The 18,711-nt window shown below is 37.3% G+C and overlaps 1 protein-coding gene across 2 annotated transcripts in view; it reads left to right on the forward strand.

The window, feature by feature from the left end:
* The window catches only part of CBFB (core-binding factor subunit beta), a 56,250-nt gene that overhangs the window by 28,906 nt on the left and 8,633 nt on the right, over positions 1–18,711 (forward strand). The window contains exons 4-5 of one of the 2 annotated variants that reach the window (XM_039223427.1): positions 2,712–2,828; positions 13,302–13,428. In XM_039223427.1, coding sequence (XP_039079358.1) covers positions 2,712–2,828; positions 13,302–13,428 — 244 coding nt within the window. The remainder of the gene's footprint in view (positions 1–2,711; positions 2,829–13,301; positions 13,429–18,711) is intronic. The other variant, XM_039223417.1, reaches the window with a different exon arrangement.

The raw sequence follows: 18,711 nt of genomic DNA on the forward strand, positions 1-18,711 counted from the left end.
TTATTTCCTTCATACTTTGAGGTTTGGTATTCATGAAATGTATAGAAGTGCCAAACGTTTGAAGATCTAAATGTAAAACTATATTTGGATGTGAACATCTAAATAAATCATCAGGGTTATCTAAATATTATTTTACATTATGATTACAGGCACTAGCCTTGACTAAACTATAGTCTTTTTCCAAATCCATTTAGAAATTTCCTAAAACAGATCAGTGGGTTTTTTTGGTCATGAGAGAACCTTTATAGAAAAGTAATAAATGGATTTTTTTTAATGCAGTGATTTCATAAGGAAAATATTTTTGATTATAGAGTTAATATGAATAAGCTAGATTATGGAATTTTTTATTCTAAATGTTATGAATCATGTGATGAAGAACATAGAAACTGATCATGAATTCGACCATTCTCTGCTGTTAGGAGAATTCTCTGCATGATCAGTGTGAGAATTTAATGAGGGACTTTGATGGGTGAAATGTTATACTCCTTACTGTGTGGCACCCTACCGTGTGAGAAAGAGTAGGCAGAGATCTTGATTAGAAGATGTAAGTCAAGTTACATTGATAGGCAGTGAGGAGGGCTATTGTTTTTAGATTTTGAGGTGTTGATATGAGATTGTCATAGTCCCTTGTTTGATGAGGTGCACGTTAGTGGAGCTTTAAATTCACAATGTAGAATAGAATGAGCACTTATCAGAACAGAAGGAAATGTGTGGTTAAACGGTTTCAGCTATAACTGTAGACTATTTCCCTTGGTCCAATGGGAGGAGAAATGGAACCTTATGTTTTGAGCTTTTTTTCCCAATATAAATAGAAGTTAGTTCAGAGTGGTTTATTGGAGCCCTTAACAGGAAAAAGAGTTGTGCTTAATAGTAGAGGGGAATAACAAAAATAAGATGGCATATTTTACAGGTGTCTCAGTTGTAATTTTTTGAGCGTATTTATAATTATTGACAGTTATTCTTATTAAACCTTTCTAAAAAGAATGCCCCAAAATTTTTGAAGAAACTGCTGAATTGAGAAAAGAAAAAGGCAGTACTTCCAGCTTTTTCCTTAAAATGAAGACTGTCGTAACCAATTTTATATAATTACAGGTAGTAAATAATGCTAATTTTAGCTCACAAAAGCACGTGGATTATTCACATAAAGTCTATTTGGAGTAGACAAATGACAACCATATTTATAAAGGTATATTTGTTAACCTGGAAGTTCGAAAAGTCATTGAAGTCCTGCTTCCTCTGCATTTACGAAATATTGTTAAGACATTAAAAATGCTAAACATTTATACTGATTTTTAGTCTGAAGCTCATGTTGTTTTCTTGCTTTAACTTTTTTAAGTTTACTTATTTACTTAGAGCATGCATTACAAGTCAGGGAGGCATAGAGAGAGAGAATCCCAAGCAGGCTCCATGCTGTTAGTGCAGAGCCTGATGTGGGGCTCGAACTCATGAATTGTGAGGTAATGATCTGAGCCAGAATCAGGAGTCAGAGGGTTAACCAGCTAAGCCACCCAGATGTCCCTGAAACCCATGTGAAATGAGGTAGAGAAGATCTAAAACAATGTTTGTTGTGGTTTTTTAGTCACTGTTAGGATAGTTTGATATTAGGATGGGAGGAAGAGTGTAGGAATTATAATAAATTTCTTATATTTCTTACTGTTTGACATTAAAATGTTCACCTTAAGATGATAGCATTAGCACCTTTCCTTTCTTGGTAGATATTTAATGGTTCTTGAGAACAGTTATATTTTCAGGCAGTATCAGAATTTGGTGGTTGAAAATGAAACTGGTCTGAATTTTGAAATCATACCCAAAGTCACTTTTAATCTAGAATTATTTATATTTACTTGAAAAATAATGGTAAATAAATAAATGTTGTATCAGTTAAGTTTCTTTGGTTAAAAGCAGACTAAGTGGCTGACTGAAGTTAAAAAGGAAAAGAGCTGCATTACTTCATGGAAAGCAATGAGGTAGCTTATAAAACTGAAGGCAAGTCTGCAAAGCCTGACTCTGGGTGGCTCCAGGGATCCAGATAGAGGGAACTGTGTGTACTTTCTTTAGGGGCTGGTGAATTCCAGCTGTTTTCCATCTTTATATCTTTTTTTTTAAATTTTTTAATGTTTTACTTTGTATTTTTATTTTTGAGAGAGAGAGAAAGAGACCGTGTGAGCAGGGGAGGGTCGGAGAGAAAGGGAGATACAGAATCTGAAACAGACTCCAGGCTTTGAGCTAGCTGTCAGTGCAGAGTCCGATGTGGGGCTCGAACCCACGAACCGTGAGATCATGACCTGAGCCGAAGTCGGATGCTTAACCGACTGAACCACCCAGGTGCCCCTCCATCTTTATATCTTTTTACCTAAGGTTAAAAAAATGAATGCAAAGTACCTATTGTCCTAGCTTCAGCTGAAACAGCAACTATGCCTACCTCAAGTATCATTTTACCACAGTTTTTATAAAATTTGTATAACTTTCTTTTAAAAACAGTTTGAGAGAATTATGACTAGGAATAAAGTCCTGGTATACCAGATTAACTTCTAAAATTTGATCAGAGGCTATGGTTTATATACCTTCGTACAGTTCTTAATTTTATAATTGTATTCATCTTCCCGCCCCCCCCCCCCAAGAAAACTACAGGTCTCCTTAAAGCTTATTCTTCATTTTTGATGTGTCTGATGGCTTATCTCTGGTTTTCATCTGTCTTTTCTGTGTCTTAGGTGTATTTGAAGGCTCCCATGATTCTGAATGGAGTCTGTGTTATCTGGAAAGGCTGGATTGACCTCCAGAGACTGGATGGTATGGGCTGCCTGGAGTTTGATGAGGAGCGAGCCCAGGTATGGTGACTTCAGGCTCTACTGAGCATGGTCCCTTTCTGTACCCCTAATCTTGCCTTCAGCTGGGCATCTATTTTACCCCATCTTTAAGAGTAAGTATAAAGTCTCATGTTCAAGTGACGTTGAGGAATCCTCAAGATGAGGAGACTCATTTCATTCCTGGTTTTGGGGAAAGTTTTTCCTTAAGTGGTTCTAAATATCACTGGATTATTCCTGTCTGCTCAGTGGGGCCCTTCAAAGTCCAGTAAATGGTTCTGTTTAATATTTGTTCTTGATCTTTAGAACATTAGAGAGGGGAAAACAGTTCAAAATAAAATGTATCATTTCTGGAATGGAGCAGCACTTCTGGAATGGCTTGGTGAGGAGTTTGGCAAATCCTGTCCCCAAAAAGCAGTGCTTAAACTGGATACATTGTTAAGAAACAAAAACAAACAACAACAACATTTAAGGTCTCTGGAAATTAACCAAAGGATATGCATTGAGAAGTATTTATTCAGAAAAGCTATTGAATTTCAGTAAGGAGAGTGATAGCTTGTGTCAGTAGCTCCCTCAGCTCTGTCGTCCCTCAGGTTAGGCAGGCAGGCAGGACAACCCATGGGGACTGGCCCTATTGTCCTGTCAGAGGGGGCTGAATTTATTTAGAGCAGTGCTTGAAGAAATCCATACCCAGAAATATTATCAAAAACAATAGAGGTCTCTGTGGCAGATGTTCTGGGTAGGCTAATGACATGGGAAGCAACAAAATGGCCAACTAGCCAGAAATTTACCAGAGAGATCTCGTGAAAGAGGTTGCTAATAGGTGGGCCCTGCTAAAATCACACTTATTTCTCCTGGTCCAGAAGACTATGCATCTATTAAAGCCGCACTGGCTCAGGAGAAAACAAAGAGGGCCCTTGCAAGCTACTAATGTGTAGAGTGATGAACTCCCTGTACTTTGAAACTATCCTTCAGCTGTGCACAGATCTATTGGCAAAAGAATGAAGCCTGCTGGTTCAAGGTGTTTAAGCTAAACCTCTCAGCAGTCATTGGCAGTCATTGTTTTTGGGGAAACAAACTCAACAGAATTAGTCCATGTAAGTCACTAAACAGATAAAAACAGCAACAACACGTTGGAGGCAGGGATCAGAATTCAGAGTTGCTGTGAAATAGTATCTATGTCCAATTTTTAACCAAAAAATTAAAGAGGCATGCAAATAGACATGAAGGTATTACTGATACTCGGGGAAAAGCAGCCAATAAACACTATCTTTGACGGATCCCAAATGTTGGTTCTTAGTGACAAAGGCTTTTAAAAGCAGTTATTTATCAGTATGTTCAAAGAATTAAAGCAAGATTCTTTAAAGAGTTAAAGGAAAATTAGGACAGTGAGTCATCAAATGGAGCACGTCAATAGAGATCACTCAATTTTCGAGTTGGTAAAAGAAAGATACAGTGAATTTGAATATAGATTAATAGAAATTATCCAGTCTGAAGAGCAGAAAGAAAAACAACAAAAACAGTCTCAGAGAATATGGTACACCAGCATGTATACCAATGTGTACATGTAGCGAAAGTTCCAGAAAAAAGAGAAAGGGCAGAAAGTTTAAGAAATAAGAACAGGTGAAAACTTCCAAATTTATTGGAAATAGTCATCTCCATATTCAAGAAACTCAGTGAACTTCAAATTACATAAACACAAAGAAATCTACACCTAGTTGCATCACAGTCAGATTTTGAAAAAACAATCTCAAAAGCAGCAATAAAAAGGACTCATCACATGCAAGGGAGCCACAATAAGATTAACAATTGACTTATTTTTTGAAATCATGGAAACCTGAAGGTAGTGGGATGACAATGACATTCAAAATGCTTAAAGAACATGTAAAAGTGTCCATTTAATAGTAGGTATTGATTTCTTTCCATTGTTTTTATATTCTCTTTCTTTTAAGGTTTTTGTTTTGTTTTGAGCAGAAAGCACAATCACTAGTGGGGGAGGGGCAGAAGGAGAGAGACTCTTAAGCAGACTCCACGTCCAGCACAGACACAGGGCTTGATCTCAAAACTGTGAGATCATAACCTACGCCAGAACGAAGAGTCATATGGTTAAACAGCTGAGCCACCCAGGCGCCCCTGTATTAATCCTCATAATAAAATTAAAATAATGACAGGAATTTTTAAAAATTCTTTTTTGTTGCTGTTTCTCTCCTGTTGTCTGTTTCTGTGCTCTCCATATATGGCAATGTGAGAATTTTTCTTATCAAGAGAAAAAAAAGCCAAAACCTTCCTAGTAAAAAATTAAGATTCAAAGTTAAGTGGCGCCTGGGTGGCTTAGTTGGTTAAGCATCCCACTTTCGCTTAGGTCATGATCTCGCGGTTCGTGGGCTCGAGCCCTGCGTCGGGCTCTGTGCTGACTGCCACCTCAGAGCCTGGAGCCTGTTTCAGAGTCTGTGTCTCCCTCTCTCTCTGACTCTCCCCTGCTCATGCTGTCTCTCTCTCTCCTAGAAATAAACAAACAAACAAAAAAAAACCCAAAGTTAAAATTCTTGGGGTGCCGGGCTGGCTCAGTCAGTAGAGCATGCGACTCTTGATCTTGGGGTCATATGTTCAATCCACATTAGGTGTAGAGATTACTTTAAAAATAAATAAATTTTAAAATTTTAAATTAATTTGTTTTGAGAGAGAGAATGCAAGTGGCGGAGGGGCACAAAGAGAGAGACTTTGATGTAGGGCTCAAACTCATGAACCCATGCATGAGATCATGACCTGGGTCAAAATCAAGAGTTGAACAATTAACTGACTGAGCCACCCAAGCGCCCCCAAAATTAAAATTTAAAAAAAAAAATTTTTTTTAATGTTTATTTATTTTTGAGAGAGAAAGAGTGCGAGCAGGGGAGGGGGAGAGAGAGGGAGACACAGTTTGAGCTATCAGCACAGAGCCCAATATAGGGCTCGAACTCATGAACCTGAAGATCATGACCTGAGCCACAGTCAGATGCTCAACTGACTGAGCCACCCAGGTGCCCCAAAAACTAAATTTCTTAAGAAGGAATCCCTGCTATTTTGATTTCCAAAGGGATAAGGAGTCACCAACTCTTTCAGAGAAGTAGTAAATAATTAGCAATTTATAAGGCTGTTTCTGTAATAAGTGATAGAGCAGATTGAATTTATGTGAGGTAAAATTTCAGATTAGTTGACTTCTAAAATTGAAATATTTTTTTTTTAAATGTTTTATTTATTTCTAGGAGAGAGGGAGAGACAGCGTGAGCAGGGGAGGGTCAGAGAGAGGGAGTCACAGACTGAAACAGGCTCCAGGCTCCGAGCTGGCAGTCAGCACAGAGCCCGACACGGGGCCCGAACCCACGAACTGCGAGATCATGACCTAAGCGAAAGTCGGACGCTTAACCGACTAAGCCACCCAGGCGCCCCTAAAATTGAAATATTTTATTAAAATGATACATAAAAATTTTAAGCCTAACCCACAGCATTTTCCATACTTAGAATTTTCCAAGTTTTCAGGTCTACAAATTGAGATTTATCATTACAAAGTAAGTACTGTCTGTTGTGATAACAAACTAATTTAATAATTGGTCTTACATAATGTAAATATTTTAAAGCAGGGGATTCTAAACATTCAGTGTACAGTAAGCACTTTTCTATAACCTTCCCTATCCCAAAATCATCTGTGTGATATGTAGAATTTAGGATTAGGAGCTGCATTGTCATATAATAGTGTAAATCCTAACCCCTGTTATGGACTGAATGTTCTGATCCCCTAAAATTCATATGTTAAAGCCTCAATCCCCCATGTGACTGTATTTAGAAATAAAGTCTTTATGGGGGTAATTAAAATTACATGAAGTCCTGAGAGGGGCCCTGATAGGATTAGTGTCCTGGTAAGAAGAGATACACAAGAGAGCTTGCTTATTCTCCCTCTCTGCTGTATGAGAACAGTATTCTCTCTCTTTCTTTTCTGTTTTAAATTGAGAAAATTTTAATTCTACTCAAGGGATGAGGACAGTATTCTCTAACAGATGCTGAGGTGCTTGGCACCTGGTAAGCTAAGAGAGAAAGAGTATGGTCACAATTCCATCCTAATTAAAGTTTGTTGAGTATTTCAGCTGACATATTTTCACAGGTATTGTCTTCATTCAGAGTACTCTTGACAAACGTTGGCAAGGATATGAAACAACAGTTGGTATGTTGGTTATGTAAAATTGACACAACATTTGGAAAACTGGCAGTACATACTAAAACTGCAAATTACATGCACCTGTGACTCAGCAGTTCTTCTCTGAGTTTCTTGGTATCCAATAGGAATAAATACATATATTCATCAAAATATATGTACTGGGCATTTATAGCAGCATTATTAGTAATAGATGGAAACTGCAAACTGCCCAAATACCCATTAACAACACTAGAATGGATAAATTGCATATTCACACAAAGAAATACAGTGATCATGAAAATCTACAACTAGAACACCAGTATGGGTGGATTTCACAAATATGTTGAGTGTACCCAAAGAGCACATATTCTATGAATCCATTCATAAGAAAGTACAGAAATGGGCAAAACTGATAATATGTGCTGTTAGAAATATGGAAAGTGGTTTATCCTTGAGAGAGGAGGTTAGTTATTGGAATGGAGCAGAAGGAGACTTCCAAGGTACTGTCACTGCTCTCTTTCTTCCTATGGATTCTAGTTACATGGAAAGTTCAGTTTGTGGAAATTCATCGAGTTGTAACTTAGGACAGCGCTGTCCGGTATAATTCAGATGTGAACCCCATAATGTAATTTAAGTTTTTCTAGAAGCCACATTAAAAAAGATAAAAGGAAGCAGTTATATTTAATTTTTATATTGTATTTTGTTTAACCTGGTATATCCAAATTATCACACTTGAATATAAAAATTAATTTGAAATGTTTATTAAGATGTCCCGCATTTTTTTCTTTGCAACAAATTCTTGAAATTCAGTGTGTATTTCAAGTGTGCAGTAGTGAAACGAAAGAGCTCTTCTCTAAGGAAATTCCAAGAAGAACTGACAGCTAAAGAACTGCTCAAAACAGATATAAGCAGCATAACTGAACAAGATTTTAGAACAATAATCATAAAGTTAATCGTTGGGCTTGAAAAAAGCATAGAGGGGGTGCCTGGGTGGCTTAGTTGGTTAAGCGTCCGACTTTCGCTTAGGTCATGATCTCACGTTCGTGGGTTCGAGCCCCGCGTCAGGCTCTGTGCTGACTGCCAGCTCGGAGCCTGGAGCCTGTTTCAGTCTGTGACTCCCCCTCTCTCTGACCCTCCCCTGCTCACGCTGTCTCTCTCTCCTAGAAATAATAAATTAAAAAAAAATTAAAAAAAAAAAAGAAAAAAGCATAGAGGACATTAAAGAAACTATGGCTACAAACAACATGGAGCATAAAAATAGGCATGATGAATTTAAAAATGCGATAAATGAGGTACATAATAAACTGGAGGCATCCAATGCACGGATTGAAGAGGCAGAAGGGAGAATAAGTGATTTAGAAGACACCATTATAGAAAAAGAAGAAACTGAGAAAAAAAGAGACAAACTGATCCAGGAACATGAAAGAAGAGTTCGAGAGCTCAGCAATACAGTCAAACACAACAATATCCTTATCATAGGAATCCCAGAAGAGGAAGAGAGAGGGAAAGGTGCTGAAGGAGTCCTGGAACAAATTATAGCAGAGAACTTCCCCAACCTAGGGAAGGAAGTAAACGTTGAAATACGAGAGGCACAGAGAACTCCCCTCAGACGCATTTTGAATTGATCTTCTGCACAGCATATCATAGTAAAAATGGCAAAATATAAGGACAAAGAGAGAATTTTGAAAGTAGCTAGGGAGAAAAGGGCCCTAACATACAGAGGAAAACCTATCAGAGTGGTGACGGACCTATCTACTGAGACTTCACAGGCCAGAAAGGAATGGCAGGAGATCTTCAATGTGATGAACAGAAAAAACATGCAGCCAAGTGTCCAGTAGCCACAAGTGGCTGCCATATTACACAGTAAAGCCTTAATTTCAGTGTACTTATTTGTATATATAATATAATACAGTAAAGTATTTTAAAAGTTCCCCACAAATTAATATAATTCTGAGTATAATTATAGAAACAAATATGTTTGCTGATTGTATTTTCATCTTTCAATTTATTTTCTGTAATTTGTAGGGATAAAATTCAATGTCTTCTTTACGCATTTGGTTTTCAATAATTGTAACTCTTTAAAAGCTTAAAAATCAAATTTTGGGAGGCATCTGGATGGCTTAGTCAGTTAAGCATCCATTTCTTGGCTCTGGCTCAGGTCATGATCTCTCTTTTCAAAGAATCGAGCCCTGCATTGCACTCTACACTGACAGTACAAAGCCTGCTTGGGATTCTCTTGGGATTCTCTTTTCTCTCTCTCTCTCTCTCTCTCTCTTCCTCTTCCTCCTCCTCCTCCTCCTCCACTGCTCATGTGTGTGCACGTGCACGCACAGACAAAAATGTCAAATTTTAGGCACTTATCTGTTGGATACTTTAATCAGAGATTTCCAACTAATTTTGAGCAAAGTGTAACTGTGAGGACTCATTTGCCTTAAAAAGGTTAGTGCCATTGTAGGAACTATTTTGATTTAGAGTATTTCTTCAAAAGCTTAAAGTGTGGGGGTACTGTCTTGATGGATTTTGTATATTCAGCATCAGCTTTGTCACAGCATTTAATAGTTCAGTTACTTTGTAGACAGGTAAATATATTTCTAATTTATGCAACTATAACTTCTAAGTGGGAGACTATCTTCTTTGGATACAGTTATGAATTACATGTGCCACAACAAGTTCCTAATAAAATTTCTATTTTACATTTTTCAGAAATTCACTGAGAATGTTATTTTTTACACAGTGTGCTTCAGCAGCATTTGTATTTCTATCAGTATAAGAACCAATAATTTTATCTTCACTATCGCACTTTTTTACTTCGGATCTTTCACCTTCAATGTAGTACCCTTTCAAAAGTATAATATTGGTTCTTGATCAGATTAGAAAAATTGAAGCATTATTTGAATTAGATTTTCTGTTTGACATACCTGATGACACTGATATAAAACTGATGTCCTTTAGCTGTTTCCAAGGTTTTTGTTAATGATATCAGCATATGAACAGCTTTGCTTTTTGCATATGCATGATGATGTGTGTTGAATCATTTGTCATTTGTCAGTGAATTAAATCACTTGATTTAAGTGAAGTTATTTGCAGAGTGATGTTAAATGTACCGTTTGCAGCTGCACATGTTAAATTGTCGCCCTTGAAGTATATATCGAAGCTTCTTCAGCAGTTCTATTTCTTTTGGTTTCATGTGATCAGTGATACCATTCTGGTCCCCGCAAAGAATAGTAAATGTCATTTTGTGCAAATTACATCTTCATCCTCAACTTTCTTGGAAATGAATTTGATTCTTAACTTTTCATTAAACATGTACTTCCAGTTTTTGAATTCATAACTGCAGAAAGGTATTACCAAACCATAAATAAGTATTGTTGTACATTTAGGCAGTACAGTAAAGACAAAATCACTGCACCAAGAATGGTCAGAATATTCTATATATTCTCTGTGACAGAACTGCAGAGCCTTTATTTGCCACATGGGTTTCACATACACCCACCTTTTATGGTGACCTCATCTGGCTACTTAGTACAGATCATGGTTAAGACCACGGAGTAACAAACTAGTATAACAAGGAGCTGGTGAGGACCAAAGTGTTGACAGCTGCTCCTACAATCTCAATCCATATGAGATTGGATAGTTTGTTGTCCCTGGCTATTTGGACCATATTTTATGGATGAGTATGCAGTTTTATCGGGATTTGCCCTTTATGCTGCCCTTGAAGGGGGCAGGTATTAGTTAAGGTTGCAACAGGAAAGGATCAAGACAACGCTGGTAATTGCCAGTTGTCTTTCGAATTAAAGTACCAACTCTGTTCTCTGCACATACATTTCAGACTTTGTTAGAAAGGACCAAAACAGAAGCTGGGATTAGAAAGCAGAGGGCTACCAAATTCCTCTTGGCTTGTTTTACTACAAGTATTAGTAATAATACTTTTTTTTCTTTAAATGAAATAGAATATACAGTAGTGGCTAATAACTTCCTTGGGCAATTAGATCACATCTCCTGTTCTGTGCTTTTATTTCATCATGTAATATTCCTCTACTGTACATAATCACAGTTGACCTTTATATATTGATTTTTGTACTTTGTTCATCATCCACTTGCCCCACTAGACCAGAAACTGAGGAAAAGCACCATTTGTTTCTCATATTGTATTCATGGTACCTTAACACAGTGACTTGGACATATTAAAACCTCAAACTTGTGGAATAAATGAAAACGTGAATGAATGCACAAGGTAGAAGAAGTATCCTGTTATGAGTAGATTTGTCCCAGTTGATCGTTAACTAAATAATAGAAAACTCTTGGGAATTGGAAACAGCATTCTTTTGCAGGTAATTCTAGCTTAAATGGTATATTCTGAGAATACAGTAGAAATGTATAATGATATTTCGTCAGATGTGTAAATTTGATATGTCTGTAAATGTTTATAACATAACAGCATTTACTGAATATTGTCAGTATGCTTAAGCACATTTTATGTATTACCTCATTTAATCTTCACAGTAATCTTGTGAAGTATTATTACTGTGCCCATTTTACATGTGAGCTTGCAGAAGCTTAGAGAAATGAAATGCCTTCCTCCGAGTCATAAAGTTGGTAAATGTATCATAAGAATGGAAATTTGATTACATCTTTCAATTTTGTTTACGTTCTAGACATCATGTCAGTGAAAATTGTAAGTATTAAACAGCCATACTAATAGTGACAAAAGATTTCTCACAGAGAGCAAGATACAAGCAGTGCAGGTATAGTCCAGGTCTGGTGTAGCAGTTAATTATATTACAAGGGCCCTGGATCTTTTCATCTTCCTGCTGTGCTATGCTCAGTGTGTGACTGCATCCCCTACTATTATGTTTGCATGATGGCTACTGTATCTGTGGGCATTGCATCAATTCATACAAAGGAGAACAGGTGAAATACCTCTTAAAGGACTTTCTTAGAACTAGGTGACTTCTAGTCACCTATGACTAGGCTTCTGTCTCATTGGTTTGAACTGAGTTACTGGCCACCCCTTGCTGCAATGAATCTAGGAAGGTTAACATTGATGACCTTTTCTGGTATTTTTATCTTTTAGTTTCTTCAAGTGTATAATCAGAAATCCTCGTATTGAGAAGTGAGTGACTGCAAAAGTTGAGCATCCGGTGCTGTATACCATGAGGGAGCTTTTTTAAGTTGGGGATATTGTGGTCAGATTGTGCCTAAGGAAGGCTCTGATGGCTGTGTGGTAGAGTGCGGACGACAGAATAGAAGTAGGAAGAGACTGGGGCGCCTGGGTGGCTCAGTCGGTTAAGCGTCCGACTTCGGCTCAGGTCATGATCTCACAGTTCGTGGGTTCGAGCCCCGCATCGGGCTCTGTGCTGACAGCCAGCTCAGAGCCTGGAGCCTGTTTCAGATTCTGTATCTCCCTCTCTCTCTGACCCTCCCCTGCTCATGCTGTCTGTCTCTCTCAGAAATAAATAAAACATAAAAAAAATTAAAAAAAAAAAAAAAAAAAGAAGTAGGAAGAGACTTTAGGAGACCTCTGTAGTAATTTTAGTAAGAGACCTGAGAAGCCCGAACTGGGAAAATATAGGAAATAAAAGGAGACTAAAGATTCCAAAAATATTTAGGAGGTCACATGGCTGGGACTTGGTGGTTGATTGGCTCTGGGGAGACCAAGGGAGATAAAGAGCCAAAGGTGTCTCAGGTTTCTGTCAGAAATAAATGAGCAATGCCATGAATTGGAGACTAGAGAAGAGTAAAGGAGAAAGTTTAAATCGGTTGCCCCTTTTAGACACAATGAGTTTAAGGTATCTGGATTTTCTTCATGTGCAAATCTTTATTAATTGGGAAAATTCAGATAGATTTGTTATGTTACTTTTTTCTTGGTAACATCCCTTGGACTTTAATTTCTTTTATTTAGCAATTTCAAACATTTTTTATCATCAATTCTGTTAATAGTCTCTTTTCTGTTTCAGGCTTTAGTGTCCTAATTCGAGGGCCTGGCCTGTCTTAATACCAAATTACAGAAGTATATACCAAATTTTTTTCTTGAACTTCTGTGGTTTAAATATTGACTTGTACAGGATTTTATTTTGGTGACTAGGATGAGATAAGGAAAGAGCATTTTCAGTTGTTAGAATATGGTTGAACACAGTTACTGTTTCCAAAGTGTGATATAAAACATGAACAAACTGAAGTGTCTTTTAAAAGCTCCAGTGTTAGCCTTTTTAAATGTTTTTGATATTTGAAGATATACTCCACTGTTCATTTCCTCCAAAAACTATCAGATTTTAAATTTTTATTAAAGATCAAAATTGAAATATCCCTTTCATGTATTCTGACAGCAGGAGGATGCATTAGCACAACAGGCCTTTGAAGAGGCCCGGAGAAGGACCCGTGAATTTGAAGACAGAGACAGGTCTCATCGGGAGGAAATGGAGGTGAGAGTTTCACAGCTGCTGGCAGTAACTGGTTAGTACTTTCCCCCAAACTCTCAGGCTCTCTTTGTCGTGTTTGTGCATAACGTTTTTAAATATAGCTTAATTTTGTCTTCATTTTTCCAAAGTTGTACTTTGTGTTTATTAAATTTAATTGCTATAAAGAAAATTGGTCTTAATTTTAAGGTTGTACATGAATTAATCATTCATTGGTCCTCATAAAAATCATCTGCCACCATGTATATATTCTCTAAATTCAGTGATCCAAACATCTTACCTCTTTTTTGTCTCAATTATTTGTCAGATTATATGTAAAAATTACCTTATGTTAATCCTAGAATATGTATTTTTAAACATTGTTAAAACTCTATGGGAATAATATTACTTTACTTTTTTTATGAATATCTTGATTTCATAACAGTATAATTTGCAGCCATTTGTGTGTTCTTACTAGAGGAAAATTTAATGTTTTTAAACTACTCAAAGAATGGAATTAAGTAGACCACTTTTACCTTTTTTATGGTATAGATAGAAATCTACACAAAAGAACAATGTAGCTTAATTATTATAAGGCTAACACCCTAATAGCTACCATCCAGATCAAAAAAATCAAACATTGACAGCTACCCCAGCAGCACCCCCTCCACGTGTGTGTAATTATGCACCTTGTCCCTCCCCTCAAAAGTACTCATTACCTCAGTTTTTATAGTAATCACTTCCTTGTGCCTTTTTTATTCCTGTCATCTCAGTCTTCAACTGAAGACTGAGGTTTAGTCTAGAACATTATTTAAATTTGATATGACTTTTAATTGACATGGGTTTTTTTCCAATCTAAAATTGTACCATGCTTTAAGCAGACTTTAATTATGAGATTACTATTTAAAGTATCTATACATTGTTCAAAAATTCAATTTCTTTAAAAAGTATACTCTAACAAAAATAATCAAGATGAGAAATGTGTGTAAAAAAGAATATCATCAAATGTTAACATCCTGTGCTTCAAGTTTATAAGCTTAATTATTGAAACGAACATTTCACACAAAAAGAAATAGGAAGAAGTTAGCACACATTCATCTTTGATAATCAAAAGAAATGGAATTAAAATATAATTCTGTAACATGAGCTAAGTAGAGTAATTTCCGGGCATTAAAAAGAGTTCAACAGATTGGTTGCACGACAACATAAAGATACTTTATACTTTATTAGCACTACTGAACTGTGGACTTAAAAATGGTTAAGATGGTAATTTTTATGTTATATGTATTTTAACACACTAAAAAATGTTGTAATCGGTGTTACGGAAAATTTGTGGGGTTTGCACGCACAAAATTATATGTGCACTATTATTTCAATTAACATGAAAATGTGTATGTGTTTGTGTACAGAGAGATAGAGCCCAGACACTGGAGCCAGATTTCAAGGTCTGAATTTGGCCTTGCCATTTACTTTGTCACCTTGAACAACTTATTTCATCTTTCTGTGGCTTAGTTTCCTCATTGATAAAATGAGGCTAATAATGGGGCACCTGGATGGCTCAGTCTGTTAAGCGTCTGACTCTTGATCTTGGCTCAGGTCATGATCTCATGGTTCCTGAAATCGAGCCCCACTAGGACTCTGCATGATTAATAAGGATTAAATAAGCAAATACCTATGAAAGCACTTTTTGAGTATGTGGCACTGACTGCGTGTCAGCTGCTGCTATTGATGTTACTTTGTGTGTTTTTTAGTAAATGAAAAAATTCAAGCCAACTTGGTGGTTAGTGTATAAAATAAAATTATCTTTTTTTTTTTTTTTAATTTTTTTATTTATTTCTAGGAGAGAGAGACAGCGTGAGCAGGGGAGGAAAAAAGAGAGAGAGAGAAACAAAAACTGAAAAAAGCTCCAGGCTCTGAGCTGGCAGTCAGCACAGAGCCCGACGCGGGGCTTGAACCCACGAACCGCGAGATCATGACCTAAGCGAAAGTCGGACGCTTAACCAACTAAGCCACCCAGGCGCCCCAATAAAATTATCTTTTAATGATTGATATTTCCCTTTGTCAGTGAGTGGATTGGTCTGATAGACTGATAGCAACTGATAATGTCGATAGACCGATAGCAACTGAATATGGTACTCTAGCTAGAAGAGACAGGAGGGAAATTATGCAGTGCGTTTGGTTTTTTTGAAGCTTTTCAATTACTGTGATCAGACTTCCCATGCCATTTTCTTTCAGAGTGCTTGTATCTGTAATAGTAAGAAGGTTTTAAATATATAATATGCATTTATCTTATACTTCTGAACCATTTTGCTCATACTGTTTGTTCCGTGACTTATAATATACCTTTCTACTCATTCTTTAAGACCTAACTTAAATATTACCAGTTGGTCTTTTCTCTAGCCTTCTTAATTGTAATTAGCCCTTCCACTTTGTAGTATCCAGAGCACTTATTTCTGTTATTGTTCTTACTGAACACTATGTTGAAACAATTAAAAATGTCTGCCTTCTACTCCATTGTAGATTCCCAATGAGAAGGAGCCCCTGATATTTTAACCCTCACATTACCCACCACAGTGGTTTTTTGTACATTGTGTTTAGTTGTCAAATGGAGATCTTCAGAAAACAGTTCCCTATCCTGCCTGTCCAAAAACTAGAGTTATAGGGTAGCCTAGAGGTTAGTTGAAATAGAATAATACATGTTAATAATCTCTGGAAAGATTTTAACTGTTTGTAATTGTTGGTTTATATTAGGTAACTTTTAAGTAATGAACCCCAACTATGTTGTGCAGGATTCTACATTAGGGACTGGGAAATATATGGATGAAAATGCATGGTTTCTATCCTTAAGTACCTGCCAGTCTTGAAGGAAAATAGATATATAAACACATAATTGTAGTTTACTTTAGTAGCAGCCATTCATAATGGAGGTTCAGAAGGGGAAGAGTGGCACTGTAGAGGAATGAGTGCTTAGGTCTGCCTCTGTCTGGGGAATTCACAGGGGAATACCCTTGCAGGGGGTTGAGTGAAGAGTGGAAGTTTGCCCACTGGACAAGCTAGGGAAAGCATTCTGGACAGAAAGAACAGTATGCAAAGGTATAAAAGCAGTAAGAGATCTTGTCATGTCTGAGCATGATTGGTCAGTTTTTCTGGAACAGGCCAACATGTCTTTAAATGAGTGTAAGAATTGTTTTATAAAAAGGGCTCTTTGGTTAGGGGCACCTGGGTGGCACAGTTGGTTAAGCGTCCGACTCTTGATCTTGTCTCAGGTCATGATCTCACAGTCCGTGAGTTCGGGCCCCGCATTGGACTCTGCTCTGATGGTGGGGACCCTGCTTGGGATTCTGTCTCTTCTTTGTGTCCCTCCCCTCCTTGTGCACTCACTCACTCTCAATGAATAAACAAACATAAAACCTATTTTTTTACAAAGTGCTCTTCGGGGTCACCTGGGTGGCTCAGTCGGTTAAGCGTCTGACTTTGGCTCATGATTTTGCAGTACATGAGTTTGAGCCTCACGTCAGGCTCTTTGCTGATAGCTCCGAGCGTGGAGCCTGCTTTGGAGTCTCCCTCTCTCTCTGCCCCTCTCCCGCTCACACTCTGTCTCTCTCTCTCTCTCTCTCTCTCTCTCTCTCTCAAAAATAAACATTTTTTAAAAGTGCTGTTCAGCTACATTATATATGAAGAATAACTGAGGGGTGCCTAGGTGGCTCCGTTGGGTAAGCATCTGACTTCAGCTTGGGTCACGATCTCACATTCATGAGTTTGATCCCCTCATCAGACTCTGTGCTGATAGTGTGTAGCCTGCTTGGGATTCTCTCTCTCCCTTTATCTGCCCCTTCCCTACTGCATGCTCACTCTCCAAATAAATAAACTTTAAAAAAATAAGTGGAGGATAACTATTTGATAATTAATGGAACAGTTATTTAGGAAGTTTTTATATATATTTTGCTTTAAATAAAATTCTGGATTAGTTGATACTAAGGATTGTCTTTTTTTAAATGCTAGTTTGATCATTCTTATAAATAATGCTACTTGAAGGGGGGCCTGGGTGGCTCAGTCAGGTAAGTGTCCGACTCTTGATCTCCACTTGAGCCTTGATCTCAGGGTTGTGGGTTCAAGTCCCACCTTGGGTTTCACACTGGGCATGGAGCCTACTTTAAATGAATGAATGAATGATAACACTACTTGAAGAGAAACATTTTGGTATGTGAATTTAGATGTACGTGTTTATATTTGTGTGTGAACAAAAACATAGTCTGTTGATAGAAGCATTAAATAATTTGTTGCTCAGATAGATTGTCTTTTAGTCAGTTTTATGTCATTGATTTGAGAGTATGGACTCTGTAATCAGGCCTAGTTGAGATTCCTGTTGCCTTGCTTGCCAATCTCTTAAGCTTGTTTTCTCATAGAAAGAAATCGTGAGAATTAAATGGGAAAGTGCTTGTAAAAGCACTTAGTATGGTGGTTGGCTTGTGTATGCCTACAGTAAATAATAGCTCTGAAGTACTTCTTTAGCACTAAAAGCTGGACCACTGTGCTGGTTCCAGTTAATTGAATGATCTGGAGAAGAACATCATTTTAGCTCTCTAAAGTATATTAGGGCACTTTCCGTGTGTTATGACCTGGAGCATGGAGAAAATGGTTAGATTGTCATCAATGATTTAAGATCTGGTAGTCCCTTATGGCAAAAATGTAAGCCGTAAGTTCTTGTAGAGAACTTTCATCTACAAAACTGGACTGGACTCAGACTCCAGAGCTTGCAGCACTGGCTGTCACTTACGGGAATTTTGGGTATGTGTGTCTTTTGGTACTTTGTGTGTGTATATTTTGCTTCCTTAAAAAAAAAAATCCATAACAGATTCTGAATATCAGCATATTTTCTTACAGTTTACCTTTTTCTTAAAAGGACAACACTAGGGAAAATTACTGTTTCCCCCTTATAATTTGAACATCCATAGGGGACTTTATGCCATATACTCTAACATTCTTTTTACACTTGAAACTGAGACTCTGAGAAAAATTGACTTGCTCTCTTCCAAGTAGTTGGTTAATGGAAGGAGGAGCAAAGACTTAAGCCAGTTCCCTAACCAGAAGGTCTCTACAAATACAGCCTAGCCCTGGGAAATTAATTTCCACATCACCCATAAAGATGATTGAGTTGAAAAATAAAACCTGCCAGGAGAGGTTACAAACCATTTTGCCTGGAAAAGAAAAAGCTGAGGCAAAAAAAAAAAAAAAAGAAGAAGAAGAATAGTTCCAGTGGGTGGTCCTGATGCCTGACTAGAGGCGAGGGCCAAGGAGCAGTGGTAACTTGTGGGTGGCAGTTACCCAGTAAATGGTCCTT

This window comes from Hyaena hyaena, unplaced genomic scaffold (genome assembly GCF_003009895.1).
Source record: "Hyaena hyaena isolate Hyena2069 unplaced genomic scaffold, ASM300989v1 scaffold_18, whole genome shotgun sequence".
Lineage (NCBI taxonomy): Eukaryota > Metazoa > Chordata > Mammalia > Carnivora > Hyaenidae > Hyaena > Hyaena hyaena.